General features: G+C 31.9%; 1 protein-coding gene and 1 long non-coding RNA gene across 12 annotated transcripts; one reads left to right on the top strand and one right to left on the bottom strand.

Annotated features, from left to right (window-relative positions):
• Window positions 1-5,877: 5,877 nt before the first annotated feature.
• LOC124424063 (5-methylcytosine rRNA methyltransferase NSUN4) lies at window positions 5,878-12,926 on the top strand. 11 transcript variants are annotated; one of them, XM_046962575.1, is made up of 11 exons: window positions 5,878-6,375; window positions 7,712-7,819; window positions 7,951-8,122; window positions 8,192-8,558; window positions 8,640-8,822; window positions 8,923-9,209; window positions 9,302-9,426; window positions 9,497-9,634; window positions 9,739-11,289; window positions 12,550-12,748; window positions 12,837-12,926. In XM_046962575.1, exons 2-9 carry the CDS (start codon window positions 7,803-7,805, stop codon window positions 9,878-9,880), a joined length of 1,431 nt encoding a protein of 476 aa, XP_046818531.1. In that variant the 5' UTR covers window positions 5,878-6,375; window positions 7,712-7,802; the 3' UTR covers window positions 9,881-11,289; window positions 12,550-12,748; window positions 12,837-12,926. The 11 variants fall into 11 exon arrangements, with proteins under 11 accessions (XP_046818531.1, XP_046818527.1, XP_046818528.1 ...); XM_046962571.1 differs by having other exon boundaries at window positions 7,940-8,122; XM_046962574.1 differs by lacking the exon at window positions 5,878-6,375 and adding an exon at window positions 6,400-6,999.
• On the bottom strand, window positions 7,425-9,013 carry LOC124424066. The gene is made up of 2 exons (XR_006942220.1): window positions 8,889-9,013; window positions 7,425-7,664 (listed from the first exon to the last, which is right to left on the bottom strand). It is a non-coding gene; the product is annotated as an uncharacterized LOC124424066 (long non-coding RNA).
• Window positions 12,927-15,970: the final 3,044 nt, after the last annotated feature.

The raw sequence follows: 15,970 nt of genomic DNA, 5'->3' as shown, positions 1-15,970 counted from the left end.
CTGGCTTTCAACCTCTTTTTCGCTCCTCGAGTCTTTCTTCTCCTCCCACTCTTCCTCCCCTTTCTCATTCCCCTCCCCACCCTTTTCTACTCCACTCTCCATCATCCTCCCTCTCTCCTCTCTCTCTAACCGTTTCTCCTGTCCGCTCTCTTCTCTTCTCTCTTCTTCTCTTTCCTTCTGTCTCTATTTCCTTCTCTCTCCTTTCCTCTCTCTCTCTTTCTCCTTCTTATGACTACTACCCGACCATCTATCCATATAACCTACGTGACTGTCCGCATCCCTGTTCTCTGACTTCTAAGTCTAACCCTAAGTCTAACCCAACCTGGAGGCGCCCTTATAGCCAGACGGCGGCGTTGTCGTGGACGGGGAGGCATACGCATATCCCCACCATGGCATCCCTCGTCGAGGGGTCGTTGATCCCCCAAGGACAACGACCTTGCGTCTGCGGCAGCCAACCGTTCAAACAGTTCTGAGTTCCCGGATTCCTCGATTATCAATATCTTTCACTCCTTGCTTTTCACCTTTCTTCCCCTCTTACCTATAGCTTCCTCTTACCTTCAGGATGATCGTCGTACTCCTTTCTCACTTCTATATTCATTCGTTCTTTGTATTTATTTTATCCTTTGCTTTTTCACGCGTCGATACCTCCTCAGTTCAGGATTGTTCGCTGCTTATCGCGCCTTCGCTAACGACCTAAAGAAACACGGTGCACGTGTTAGTCAGTAGCTTTAATATGGTAGTGGTGGTGGTAGTACTCTAAAGAGAAAAAGTACTTCTTCCACGTCGATATCTTCTATTCTGTCGACTTAAACTTTCACTCGTTCTTCATATACTTTAGATGTATTATTACTTTCTTTTTCTTTATCATACGTTGAGATCAATTATAAAACTGATTTAATTAGCTTGACATTAGACTAAGAGATCGAATGTCATAAACCTTCGCTAAAGGTTATTGGATTTATAAAATTATAAATGCATGCCGTCCAACAGGCTTTTCAAAATCGTAAGAAATTATGAAAAATTCATGCGAGCGAGCATCGATATACATGACTCGACCCCGACCCGCATAGCCTTTCTACCGTTGTTGCCTCCTATTCTTTTTCAACACTCGTCTACATGTGAACGCTTGTAAAGCTTTCCTTCGTTCATCGATCTTCAAGTCGGTTACCGAGGTTGTCTCTTTTCCTTTACGAATAAAATTCCCTAGATCATTTCTTTTATCTTATTCCCGTACAATAATAATCAATTTATAGTTTTGGGTTTACAGTTTGAATAAAATAAAAATAATTAATGAATTAGAAAATGATTATTTACAGATATTATCGATTATCATGTAATTTTTCAGCACATTTAAAACATCAGGGAACTTTTAGAACTATCTTTTTGTTGTCATCTTTCGGATTGATCGAGGAATCAGTTTAAGTTAAAATTATAAAAAAATAGAGAAAATAGTTTTTTTCTTCAAGAAGCACAAAGACAAGTTTATAAGCTAATGTCGAAAATGTATTTCAAAATTTTATTAATTTCTTGAAATATTTCGATGTTCCTACATAAATAAATAGTTACATATATTAATTAAAGATAGACTGTAAAGATATTATTTGATTTCAAATATATATTTCATATTTTATGTATTTTTTTTGAGAAAAGATGATAACTGACGTGGTCACATTGTTACGTAGCTCGTAGTTTTATAGGTGGGTGGACTAGTGGGTGATCATATGCACATACTACAATAGAGTCCCTCTATACATGCGATAGGTCTTCACATATACCAACGATGCGGAACGTGCTACTGTTGACTGTGCGGGCGCGAGTCGAGTACCACGGTGACGCAATCTTCGAAGGGAAGGAAGACATCGGTGTTGACCTACTAAAGACACAAGTTCTCTTCTAGCGTTCTTTCACTGATCTGTCTTTTTCGTATACACCAAGTAGTGATTATATATTTTAAATTATACGAAAGAAAGAAAAAAATATATATAGGCATACATATATGTACACATATATTCAACTATTTATCCATATTACCTTACGTTATTATATTCGACAGTTATATTCTAAATCTGTTAATCTATTGAATGATGAAACATTTACCTAAAGTAAAGATAAGGTTTTCTTGAATACGCCAAAATGTTTTATACTATATATTAAATAGTAAAAAAATAGTAATATAATTAAATAGTAATAAAATTTTACATGCTATATATACAATATAAATATTATATAGGGACATTTGTATGTAGCACAATATAGATTTAATTATATGATATATATATATATATATATATGTATGATATATGATATATGATATATATATATATATATATATATATATATGATATATGATATATATATACATATATATATACACATTTATATGGTCTCATATGCTATAAGCTAGATATAATACAACACATACACATGTGTTTATCATATACAAAATAACGACTACTTTTTTTTACGCTCGATGTGTGCAGTTAAAAAGAGCATTCAACGTATAGGGTAACACGCTTTATCGTCCTTTTAATTTATACGATAAAAGGGGCAGACGTTGGACTTTACACTGGACGACTACTCCCAGGGGATAAATACGCGACAAGTGTTTGCGACAGTGAAATACCGAAGGAGGTCCTGTAGGTCTTTCTCTCTCTTCCTTTCTCTCTTTACTGTAAGACCACCCTACCGTCACGCTATGGTGATTTCTGACGCGTGAATACGCCGCTTTGTTCGACCGTTCGTTCCCCTTCCTTCCCTTTTTCCTTTCCTTTCTTGTCTCCCTTTTCACCCCGTGTTTCCTGCGGTCGAGCAGGTAGACAGGTTGCAGTAGCAAAGTTGATTTCGATTCGATTCAAAGAGAGTAGAAGACACGACCTTGTTTCTGCTTGAAAAAATTATAAATCGATCAAATTGAAAAAGTGACGTATCACCGGTTCTTAATTCTATATAAACGAACGTTTTTATTCTTGATTTATTCTAAATCTTGCATGATTAATTTGTTCACAATAAGAGGATGATGTTTTAAGTTCGTTGAAACTGTTTTATAAAGAATCGCCTCACTTTAATTAGTAAAGAATTCCCATAAATATAATTTCCACGACAAAGAAGTAACCCCTTTTTGATTTGATGGTGGAAAAAAGTGGATTCGATTAAATCGGCAATTAGCTACGACATTATGCATCAGATACTTTCATTATTCGAATAATGAAGGGGCGTAGTATTACCTGTACACTTTACACCAAGATAAAAAGTTCTATGGTTATTATAAAGTTAGCGATATGCTTGAGACCGGTCAGAGAAGTCTCCCTCTTTGCGTCTGTCTGTCGGGGTGATTGCAACAGGTTGCAGTAGCAACACTACCACGATCACCATTACCAACGTTGAGAATTCCCCTTTACTCCCTTAGAATGGGCCAACCAATTCCCTTACGCAGAACCCCTTAATGTACCTCAGCAGGTAGTTTCCATAATCGTGCAGCTATGCTTTGTTGTAGAACAAAGTCAGCCTCAAGGATTTATATATTTCAATTATATATATATATATATATATATATATATATATATATATATATATATATATAGAGAGAGAGAGAGAGAGAGAAAACAGTTGTGTCCTTTTGTTGGCAACCTGTAACTCGAAAAAGTAAGATTATGGTGACCCTCTGTTGGTATCGCAGGTGATGTCATAAATTCTGTTATAAGGTTCTATCGTAAAGTTAATCTATAAAAATCAAATTCTTGGAGATTCTTCTGTTTTTTTTTTAACAGATTTATCAGATTCTTACATAGCAGATGCCTTGTGGAAATCCTTAGAGTGTAATGATAAAGCAATATATTTTTATCTTTGTTATCATCCTTCAAAAAAAGGGGAGCAACGGTTCGATGCAAGTATGAACATGTTTATCGCTTTTATATCTTTCTTTCTCAGTAGTCTATGTAGGTATCTTTTATAGAAGTGTTTCGTTTCCTTAGAAATTACAAAAGAAATTATTTTTCTGTACATTTCAAAATCTAATATCGCGAAATAATACCGAAAGTGAAAACTTCATGTTACGATAGAAAAGAAGACAGGCAAAATGCGTTGGATGTAGCCTGACGTAATGTAGTGTGGGAGCGGCTTGGCTCTTTGGGGGTCAACGCCCCGTCTTTCTAACACCCATTGTTTTCCTACAACCCTATCACAATCGAAGTAACTAAGCCATGTCGCTGTAATAATTTAACGTATTTCGAGTCAATAATGAATTGCTATCACGGCATTGTTACTATTAAAGTTTATCGATTTATTTTTTTTTTGAAAAATAAAAGAAAGATATTAATAGTATGAATTAATATTTCAAACGTGATCTAATGAAAATTGAATTGAAAAAAATATTTTTCTATATACTATATGATAAAATATATTTTTTGCTTAAATTAACACGTTCTCAAATTTTTTGAAAAAAGAAAAAGAAGAAAAGAATCATGAATTTTATTAAATATACGCATCGTACATAAACCATGAAGAAAAGTTACGGAGCTCTCAAACGATACCGTTAAACTGACTTCCGTCTGTCCACCTACCTACCTGCCTACCTACCTACCTACCTACTTTCCTCCTCGCACATCGTCCGGTAATATCGAAAGAGTTTATTTTGTAAGAGGTAGGGAGGAAGAATACAAATTTCGAGCAAATTTAAAAGCATGGTATCGTCAAATTTTCTTATTTGTAGTGGTAAAAATCATAATCATTTATGTAAAATAATATCTGGCATATCGATCATTTCGACAAGAGCTGTTTTAAGAATTAACTCATATTCGATTAATAACTATTATGAAATAAGATATGGGCATGGGCTAGCTCATAATAAAATCTCAAGTACACAAAGGTATGTCATACTCTTGGGGAAGATTATTGCGAGGCACTGTACTTGTATGTTCGTATGTATATATGCATCTCGTATAGGGTCGAGAGAAATTGGTCGGTACAGTCGTTACTGTAGTCCTCGGTACCCCTTGCTCGTTCAACGACCCTGCATGACGGTCGCTCATCGCTTCATGCACGCATGCACGCACGCACGCACGTGATGAGAGAATCGGAACGAAAGTGAACTGTAGAACGACGACGACGACGACGACGACGACGACGACGACGACGACGACGATATGAACAACATATATGACCACGGGGAGATTTTAAGGTATTTTTTCATTTCTATTTGTATGATAGTATATCGTATGTAATTTTTCATGAATAAATTCAATTTGATTCATTCGAATAAGAATCGTTTAAAAATAAATCGTTTAAAAATCATGTAATGATATTTTAGTTTCATTTGTCTTTATATCTTATTTAAATACCTAAGCATTTCTTCATGTATTTCTTTCAAAAATGTCACGTATTCCATATCACAAGACATGATCCTTCTCCCTCAGAACAAATTGGACAAAAGTTCCATACTTAATAAAAAAGAATAAGAAAATAAAAACAGCCTTGTTAGATATGAAATAAAATTCGAAAATGATTAGATCGAAACTTGCTGTTTTCACGTGTATTCGTTCAATCGAAATCGATATTCTTTGAAGTGAGGTCACGCTAGCTAGCTAGGGTGAGAGAAAAAGAAGAGGGAGGCAAGGGTCAGCGACAACAGGAAACGAGACATAGTATCGCTCAGCACCGGACGTCGTAACTTCCGAGTCCTTTGGTCTATGCTCTCCCTTGCGTTGTCCATCGCTACGCATCGTCGGGATATCCATCGGTAGATATGCAACGAAGAGAACCCTCATCAAAATTTCCGTCGATAGAGGGCGCATTGGAAGACAACCAAAGCAGCAGCGAAAGGTAATGGCAACGTTCATGTTGGAAATCACGAGGATATCACGAGTAGTGCACCCGCTCTAACGCGCCCTTTCCTAGAAGGATAGAGAAAGAAAGTAAGAAATAAAGAATGAGAGAGAGAAAGATCGAGAAGGGAGGAAGAGGGAGAGAGAGTGGTAGAGAGCGTGAACTCAGAGGTGGAACGTAGAGAAAACGGGCAGGGCGCGAGAACGAGAGAGAGAAAGAGAGAGAATGAGAGAGAGAGAGAGAGGGTGGGGAGACAGAGGAAAAGGAGGAGAAGTGAGCTCCTTACAGTGCATTGCCTTACGATCTTCCCCGAGTTCCCGTCGCACCCCGGACGCCGACAAATCGCGTCCAACGTGCTTCTCATGAAGAGATCCACAAAAGCAGCTTCGCCGTCGAGAGAGATTCGGGTCGTCGCTTGGCGGCAGCTCTTCTAGAGAGAGAGAAAGAGGAGGAGGAGGAGGAGTCAACTCGTATATGCGTGTGTATGCGTGTATACGTGAGGACGAGAGAACACAAATACACGCATTATAGACGTATACACATGTTTGCATTTACGTATGTGTTGCGTCTATCTATCTTTACGTATGGTGTTTATATGTGCATATGAGAGAGAGAGAGGGAGAGAGAGAGAGAGAGAGAGAAAGAGAGTAAGAGGGTACAACACCGCACCCCGTTTGCTCTTCTTGGCTTTCTTCCTTCTCTTCGAAGGAGAAGCCGTCGTCGGGAACGGTGAAATGATGACGATGACGATCGTCTTGTCCATGCGAGTGTTCTCCTTCACGTCCCTCTTGAGAATACGGTGAACTCTGCTTATACGGTTTTCGTCTTCTCTCTCATCTCCATTCTCTCGTTAAGGGGAAAGAGAGGAAGAAAAAGAGAGAGAGAGAGAGAGAGACTTTCACCGAGAAATGCTATGCCAGTTCGGAGGGCTATAGGGTTATCATCCGGGCTTCTCTCTCCTTTTACGACTTACGCTTTTGGCGCGGAATTTATGCGACGGTATGACTTCACGCTGCACTCTCGTCCTCCTTTTTGAACGTTCGCACGTCCTTCTTTAGGATACGATTTGCATTTTCACTTACGTAATCCGAAACCGAAATTTTCTTGCAACGGTCTAATATAAAGTTCGACAAAGTCAAACAATTAAAAAAATTTTCAGAATGAATATCAAGTGATCAGGTAAGAACTTTTGACTTATTTAATATGTACCTTTCTTTTTATTGTACCTATTGGTTTTTTATTTACAACAATATAAATTGTTTGATTCTGTTTCCTCAACGTGAATTGTTAAGATGTCGATTTTGTCGTCTCTATATTACATCGGTTCGATAATTTTGCTCGATGTATTTACATGCGTAAACGTAAATATAAGGTAATATATCACGTACGAGAGTGCATAAGTATATATGCATATGTATGTATGGGCTTGTTTTGCTTTTTACGGAAGCGTTCTTGTTTGTTTATGGAATTTGTTAAAGACCATGGCAGGAAAAAAGTAAGCGTATAGTCGATCGAGTCTTCCAATGGTATCTATCATTTAGCAAGTTGTATACAAGTTGTAACTCAAAGATGGGGTTGACCATACTTCCAATCCTTGTATCCGCATTTGCCTTTTTTTCTCTCTTTCTCTTTCTTCGTATTCAGTGTGTGGTTCGCGCCATTCTCTTTTTACATCTCTTACCGCATTGCAATCTTCTAACGGTTAATCGACTTCGATGACTTCTTCTGACTAATCGATCTAAATTTTTGCATGTCACGCCATCTAGCAGATTAATTCTAAGAGCCTATTCGATATGTGCTATATTTTTATGTAGGAGGCGTTTTCCTCTTTCCGTTAACATAACCTATTGAAGATAATTTTTGATTATGAGTTAAAATTTAAATGTTTCAGACTAGATTTAATCATTGTCATCTCAAAATGGCATTTTTAATTAAATGGTTGAAAGCCCAAGAATTGTTAAAAATATTTGTTAGATTTAAGCATGGTTCAAATCATTGGGTAAGAATTTTAATATAATTTATTTAGTTTTATATTGAAGCTTTCTTAATTTTGTTACTTGTTTCTTTTATGTTCCGGTTATTACACTACTGTATATTATAAGTATTTTATATATTAAAGTCTGTAATTAGGAAGGAAAAGACACATAAGAACAGAGCATTGGCATATTTTGACGACTTCTATGATAAAGTATATGGAAAAGCGTGGAAGGACATAAGAACCGCATTGCTACAAGAGGAAAACAAATATATAGCAGTGGTTAATAATTTTAGCGATGTGAAAAGAATACAAACGTCTTTGGAGGTATAATAATTATATATATTCTGTATAAAATTTAAAGAATTATCTTTTGTCAATACTTATATATTGTAGAATTCTGGGGCGATAAATTTGAAGTTAATATATGATGCATTTATGGAAAATGTACAAGATCAAAGGTTTCAAAAGAAGTCAAAGGAAACTATTAAGTTAAATGATCGAATGGATAATATAATATCAGAAAGACAAATATCAAAAGTACAGTCGGTTTATCCAATTGATTATAAATCATCTCCAGATTCACTGACTTATACAGAGAACAATGATAGTAACATCAATATTAATAAATCATTAGAATTAGTACATTTAAAATCTATAGCAGAAGATTCAAATGATGTGAACATTGACAGCAATCGTATTGTTCTTCCCTCTGATGGTTTAGCAGGACTTTATGAATTTGTACCAGTAACAAAATTGAAAGGTTCGTAAATATACTATTCAATATGCATATATAAGAAATATCTGCAGAAAGTGTTTCAGTTTTCTTTTTATTTTAATATAGGTATGGATGAATGGGTTTTAGAATCTGAACATTATGAATATTATCAAAAAGCAGCTGATTTTAAGATACCCGTGGAAAAAGAGAAAATTTTATCTTTTCCAAAACATCTTAAATTGTATACATATGAAGAGTTTAGCGAAGAAAAATTTTCAGTCCCAAAAAAAGGATCCACTGGAGTATTAGGTTTGATATAACACTATTTCTACCTTTAGTATTAAATCTATTTATTGTATTACTTATCTATTTTACCTGCTTTGTATTTCAATGTATTGCTTTATTGTAGATTATTATCTTTTTGATGGAGGCTCAATACTACCTATCTTGGCTCTTGACATACAATTAGGTGATTATGTATTAGATATGTGTGCAGCACCTGGAGGCAAGACTCTAACAATTTTGCAAACACTTATGCCCAATTTAGTGGTAGCAAATGATCTCTCGCAGTCTAGAGTAAACAGAATAAAAAAAGTATTAAATCAATACATAGCAGATATAGGACAGTTAAATGACAAATTGTTTATAACAGAAGAAGATGCACGTAAAATTAATGATAAAGACGTATATAATAAGGTACTATATATAGTATAAGAAAGTGATTTATTTTATATGTATCAGTTTCAATATCCTTGGTTATAATTGTTTTTTTTTAACTTTGATTATAGATACTTGTTGATGTCCCATGTACAACAGATAGACATGTATTACATGAAAATAATAACAATATTTTTAAACCTACAAGAATTAAAGAAAGATTGCGAATGCCAGAAATCCAAGCAGATATTTTATTGTTAGTATGATAAATATTTTAAATATACTTTTATTTGCCATTAACTATATTACTGCTATCAATATTGCAGCAATGCATTGCAATTAGTAACTGTTGGTGGTACTGTCGTATATTCTACCTGTTCTCTTAGCCCTATACAAAATGATGGGGTTATACAAATGGCACTAAAACGAATGTGGGAAGAAAGTAATACTGTTATAATTGTAAAGTAAGTTATAAAAAATTGTATTATATTTTTATTAATATTTTTGATAGTTTTTCCATGTGGACATTTAAACAAAAATTAATGAAAATGATAAATTATATTAACAGAGATATGTCGGATGCATTAGATCCATTGCAAACATTGTTTAATTTTGGAAATTTTGGCTTGAAACATGGACATATTGTCATACCTACTATTGGTTATAATTGGGGTCCTATGTATTTTTGTAAAATGGTTAAATTAAAATGATGAAGGTAAGGTAGTTAAATCATACTTACTTAATTTATTAATAAATTATATATATATATAAAAGTTGTAGACATAATAATAATAAATTTATAAAAGTATAAAAATAATCTGTAAAAAATGTACCAAATGTAAATATTTCTGTGTTAGTTTAACTATTAAAGCATAGGTATTTTAATTTATATTTACAATTAAGTAAAGTAATTTATATTTCCAATATTGTAACAGTTTTTAAGTAATTTTGTACCTTTACATTATGAGACTTTTTTACACCACATTAAAATATGCATATTTCATACAAAAATGTTAAAATTTACATTAATAGTAGCATATCCCAGCGTCTATAATAATATATAGCGTCGATATGTATACACCATTGGTTTTCTTTGATCTTTTGTTAATACATTGCAGTTTTTGCTAATCTCGCACTCTTTCAACTGTGCTATATAATAGACGCGCATCTCAATAAGTTATGAGGTTAATTCTTAGACTTCATCACGTTCCACATGTTTACAAGGAAAATTATTTATGTCATAAATGTGTGACAAATTGAATAATTATATACGATTAAATAACATAGATACAATGAATCGTGGGATCATATAGATGGATCTATTGTGAAAACCGAAGAGAATGCAGCTACGTGAAAGATTACACAGAAAGACTAAAAACTCTCGGCCTAATTATAAATCTAAGTGTTAAATCAAGCGAGTTCAAACATATAAAATGGAAAAAATGTCATTAAAAATATAAGAAATAATCAAAAATATCTATGAATGTGAAGATCTTACTATGAGATGATGTATACTCTTTAAACCGATCGAAGCAAAAAATAAACCAAAGTATGGCACAGTATGTAAATCCATTTATTCAAAAAGTAGAATAATTAGATGAATTTGGCATACAATCATTAATGCTTGTTAGTTAATTCATTGTCTAATGAATATGAAACAGTCAACATAACTATTGAATCCAAAAAAGAGAATCTATATTTAAAAAATTTTTAATAAAATTAATGAAAAAAGATATAACAAAAACAGATATCAAATAATGAACAATGTCAACCTGATAGAGAAGAAGCATTATCATTATAAGTACTATTATTAAATAGAAACACATGTGAATAAAAAAGTTATTTAGCAAGATAAACTAGAAATAGAAGAAAAAGTATAGCTAAGAGAAATTACGAAGATTTATGTCCACTCACGATAAAACAATGATAAATATTTGTTAATTAGTTTAGATTTGATAAATTTTACATGTGAAGATAACGTAGATATTAAAATGAATACAAAAAAGAAAGAGAAAAGAAACTAATACAAAAGAAAGTAATGAAAAAAGAAAGAAAAAGGAAAAAAGAACAACAACATTTCAACCAGCAATCCCGTGATTAATAATCTGGAACACTTTGAGTGAGTTACACAGCTTGTTATCTAAATGTTAATATCTACTGCTCATACACGTCATAAATGAATTGATATTTTGCAAAATTAATTTTTTCGAAAGTATTGTATGTTACTGCTGCGACAAATTAAAATAGGAATGTAGATCATGTATATAATAATAAGTAATACCGTGACTGTCGGGGTTTTATCCTAGTTATGTTCATGATTGAATTAAAATTGTTATTAAAATATTACAAATTCAAGAATATTGGAAATAAACGAATTAAGTAAACACTATGCAACATGATAAATAATATGTACTATTTTATACTTCAATAATTACATAAGTAGTATATATTTGCAAAAGCGAGTATATTTGTGGACTAGTCAACAATGTGTTAAGGTCTTGCCAACCTGTAGTGCAACAACATGCACATGGGTAATAATAGAAAGAAATTTGAAAGCTCTAATGAAAATAGTAGAATGCATACAACAGAAAATTATATAAATTCAAAAAGAAGAGAAAAAACTAACAATAACATTAAAATATAATTGTCAGATCAGGAAGCAAATGACATCGAATAAAGAGATATAATGTTTCTACAAGAATTAAAAAATAATTTATTAGTATCAAGTATCACTTGAGTATATAATGTAGTTATAAGAAGAAAATATGGGTCCATTTCCACGAAAACTATAATGAAAGATGAACTGTAATCCATTTAATAAATGAAGAATCCAATCAGTTAGTCATGTTGTCACAAATTTCTAATAAAAAGCAACATGATCACTGAAATAAATGAAATTGTACATACAGTCACTTTTATAAATATTTACACACCGTAGTAATTTCAAAACTATTGTTTCATGTATTTATTTATCATATGTTTACTCAATTTATTGTTCTGTAATAGGTTAAAACATTTATTCCAATACATACAAAAATATTGTTTATTGTTTTATATATAATCATTCATAATCAAAATTAAACACTATTTTGAGGTCTCAAAAATCGAGCACTTAATAATATTTAATTACTTTTAATAATACTACATTTTAATATCTTGTTAACTATCATTTTTGCTGAATAATTTCTTTCATATACGTAGGCATGTTAGTAATTATTTTAAGTAAATAATTTTATAGTATACGTCCCCACTCTTCTATTAAGCAAATTCTCAATTTTTTTGTTCTTATTTGTATTATCTAAAATTTTTTAACTTTTAATTTTTAACTTTTTGTTAAATTATCTTCCAAATTTTTAAATATTTGTTTTTGTTAATATAGACAGTACAAAAGAGCTGATACCAGCATTAAAACTACTCCAGCCACGAGAGGCTGTATGTAATCTAAAATTCAAAGAATTGGAAAATGTGATAGACCAAGAAAGTTATATAATTCATCAATGACAGCTCAAAATGATCAGTATGTTGTAAAGAAAGTTATAGATAGTCTAAAAAGAGAATTGTGACTAGAGGCAGTTAAGGTAAAATATAAATGTTTTGTTGAGAAATGAAATCTGGTAAGTATACCAAAAGATAAAAAAAATATTAACAAATACATGTATTTTTAAGGTTAAAAGAAAACAAGATCGATTGGTGGACAAATTCAAAGCGAAATTAATTGCGAAGGAATTGATTATGAGGAGGTTTTCGTTCCAGTTGGTAAGTATGAGACTATTAGACTTAATTTTTCCTTACATGTTGTTTTAAAAAACAAATGTACGTGTATCTAAACTGACTTATTCAATGAAATATATATGATCTAATCTAAAAGGCTAAAGATTTTGTAAAATGAGAAAGTCTGTAAGTTAAACAAACTCTTATATGAACTGAAGCAATTAAATAGGAAATGGTGCTAAAAGTTAAACAATTATTTAACAAGCATTTATTTTAATAAAAGTACAGTTAATCCATATGTATATAGAAATTTAGATGCGAATAGTAAATGTTATAATTATAATATATATAGATGTTTCTTAAATGGATCAAGGAATTTAACCATTTTACTGCCAGATCTATCTACGCGGTACATGTGAAGAATGACATGACTGATTCAATATTCCAGACAAAAGACAATTATAAAGAGAGATGACTACGCATCAGAAATTATAACGACTAAGTGTGAGCGAAAAAACCACTTGACACACGAAGGAGCGACAATCAGAATGTAAACGCATGAAACCGATACATCGGTCTGTGGCAGTTTTCGCATAGGTACTGAGAGGTGATGTGTCGATTTGCTGGTAGTAAAAGGTTTAAATAGGATAAATTGAGTTAAGAATTTATTGAAATTAGTTTTTGAAACAACAAATATCAAATGCAAAATTAATAAAAACAGCTACTCACGGCAATGTAAACATATTAAAAATGTGATGGAAAACATTACAAATTGATGGGTAGTTTAATATATTTATCTTACAGTTGTCTAGATATTGTATGTCACGAAAGCATTTAATCGATTTTGTGATAATTCAGATATAAATCTTTGAAGAAAATAATGCTACGTGCTAAGGTATTTGTGTGGAACTATAGATTATCAAAGGTAATACCAAACTAGAAACGTATATTGATTCCAACTGATTGACGACTTAGAGGATATGCATAGGTTATGTTGTAATATTGATAAGTGTTTATTCCAATTAGTTAAAATACAAAGAAACAAAAATGTGTGTTTCCATCGACAATAGAATCAGAGTATATAATTATTTTAGAACTTATATAAAAGATATAGTTTATGTAAGAAGCTTGTGATGATCAGTAGTATAGATCTGGTTCGTTATGAAGTTCAAAAGAGAGTATCGCAGAGACGCCTTTATTTTTTAGGACTCGCGTGACTCTTGGGACTCAATGGATGTTTATGCTTAGTGATAAGTCCTCGATGCTTATATTTTGCATTTCTTAGCAGTGAGCACTCTTGATGCCAAAGCACTTTATAATTGAATAAAATTTTTATTACCTCTTTTTACGGAAATTGATGTTCTATCATCGAGCGGTTTTATTATATTGAGTTAATTAAAATATTAAAACTGTTTATTTATTATTGATCATATTATAGACTGTTAAATTTTTGTATGTTGCAAATGTGTGTGAGGGACAATTCATCAATTTCGAGAGTCCTTAAGAGTCTGCATTTTCCGTAATCTAAAAATAATAAAGATGTATTGCAAGCGATAACTCCCAAGATCAGGAATGTATTCATTTTTTTAATTATAATTTTCCAATTTTATGTATATAAAAGAGTTATGCTGAAACAGATATGATTTATATTAATAATAAATGTTAGTACAAGTAAGGTAATTAAATAGCATACGGAAAGGATTTTGACTTATAATAATAAAATTTTGTCTTTTACTATCTGTATATAACTTTAATGAGATTTTTAGCTTGATTTTTGATTATAATTATTTGTAAAAATATATTGTAATGTTTCTTATCCATCTTATATGTGTTATGATTCTTATCTGTTGCTATGTTTCCTTATTCTATCTGTTATTACATATGCAATTTTATGTTATAGTTGTAATGATCTTATTCATGTATTGTATCAAATTATATTGTACGAAGTGGTAAGAATTAGAAATATTTTATCATTTATAGAAGCTAAAAAAATGTTTGTAAATTTTTATTTTATAAAAGATAATCATTTAGTTATCATGTGCTGTTATTCCACAGAGTAGGCAATTTTGATTATGCATTACCATTGTCATATTTAATATTATTAGTGAATTCTTATGGTTCTTAACCCTTTCGCTATGGACGGATTCTCCGCCGCGGTACTTCCGCTGAACGGAGCGCTGCGACATCATTGCATGCTATACGACGCCGTAGATGCCATCAGTAGCATCTTATGGAAGGCATTATAGTGCTCCGTAGTAACGAAAGGGTTAAAGCTGTAGTGTTTAAGGCTGTCCGTTATTCCTGATTTTATAATGGTTTATGCCAACGATGAGAATAGGCGTAATTATTGACTGATTTTGATGACCGGGATCTCATTTTAAAGACAAAAGTTTAATCTAGAATCCCGTTTTTTCGAATTTTTGAAAAAATTTTATATTTGTAAATAAACTATTCTCGAAGAAATACCATTCTTTAACATTATTTTTTCAAAGAAAATAAAGCCTTTCCAAAAATTCAAGAAAGTGGGGTCTTAGATTAAATCTTCGTCTTTAAAATGAGACTTTATTCATTAAAATCGGTTAAGAATTACGCCTGTTCTCATCGTTGACGTAAACCATTATAAAATCAGGGTTTTTAGTCTCACTAGCCTTAACTAGAATACATGAAAATGTATATAACGAATGTTATGATGTGTATATATATATATGTGTTATATTATGATGTATATGCCAAGAACATGTGTGTAGTGTATATATACATAGAATTAACACTGAATGATATTTGTATAATTTTTCTTTAAATTATAATTTTATAGTATAATATTATGGTCATAATATAATAGTGCTTTTATCGATATTTTAGGATTGTGTTCTGAAGTGTTTCTAATTAGTATAGCTATAATGTCTCTACAGTTTATGTGGTGATATTGAAATTAATTTTATAGGTTCGTTTGCGTATTTGTTTAGCATTTTATTGGCTACTTAGCCATTTCATTGTATAAGATAGTAAATTAGAGTTTTGACGTTTTCTTGACAAATTCCTGTTATTAATATTAATGTTGGTGTTGAAATTAATGTTGGTCTGTGTAT

The sequence above is a fragment of the Vespa crabro genome, chromosome 5 (assembly GCF_910589235.1).
Source record: "Vespa crabro chromosome 5, iyVesCrab1.2, whole genome shotgun sequence".
Taxonomy (NCBI): Eukaryota; Metazoa; Arthropoda; class Insecta; order Hymenoptera; family Vespidae; genus Vespa; species Vespa crabro.
The sequence above is the reverse complement of the archived record's forward strand: the minus strand, read 5'-3'. Positions and strand labels throughout refer to the sequence as shown.

What these genes read in the sequence shown, in the direction of transcription:
- LOC124424063 (XM_046962568.1), top strand. Translation starts at nt 7,703, where the DNA reads ATGTTTCAGACTAGATTTAATCATTGTCATCTCAAAATGGCATTTTTA. An exon ending in AGCATGGTTCAAATCATTGG is followed by an intron (nt 7,820 to 7,939) that starts GTAAGAATTTTA and finishes TATATATTAAAG; the next exon opens with TCTGTAATTAGGAAGGAAAA. An exon ending in AATACTGTTATAATTGTAAA is followed by an intron (nt 9,635 to 9,738) that starts GTAAGTTATAAA and finishes TTATATTAACAG; the next exon opens with AGATATGTCGGATGCATTAG.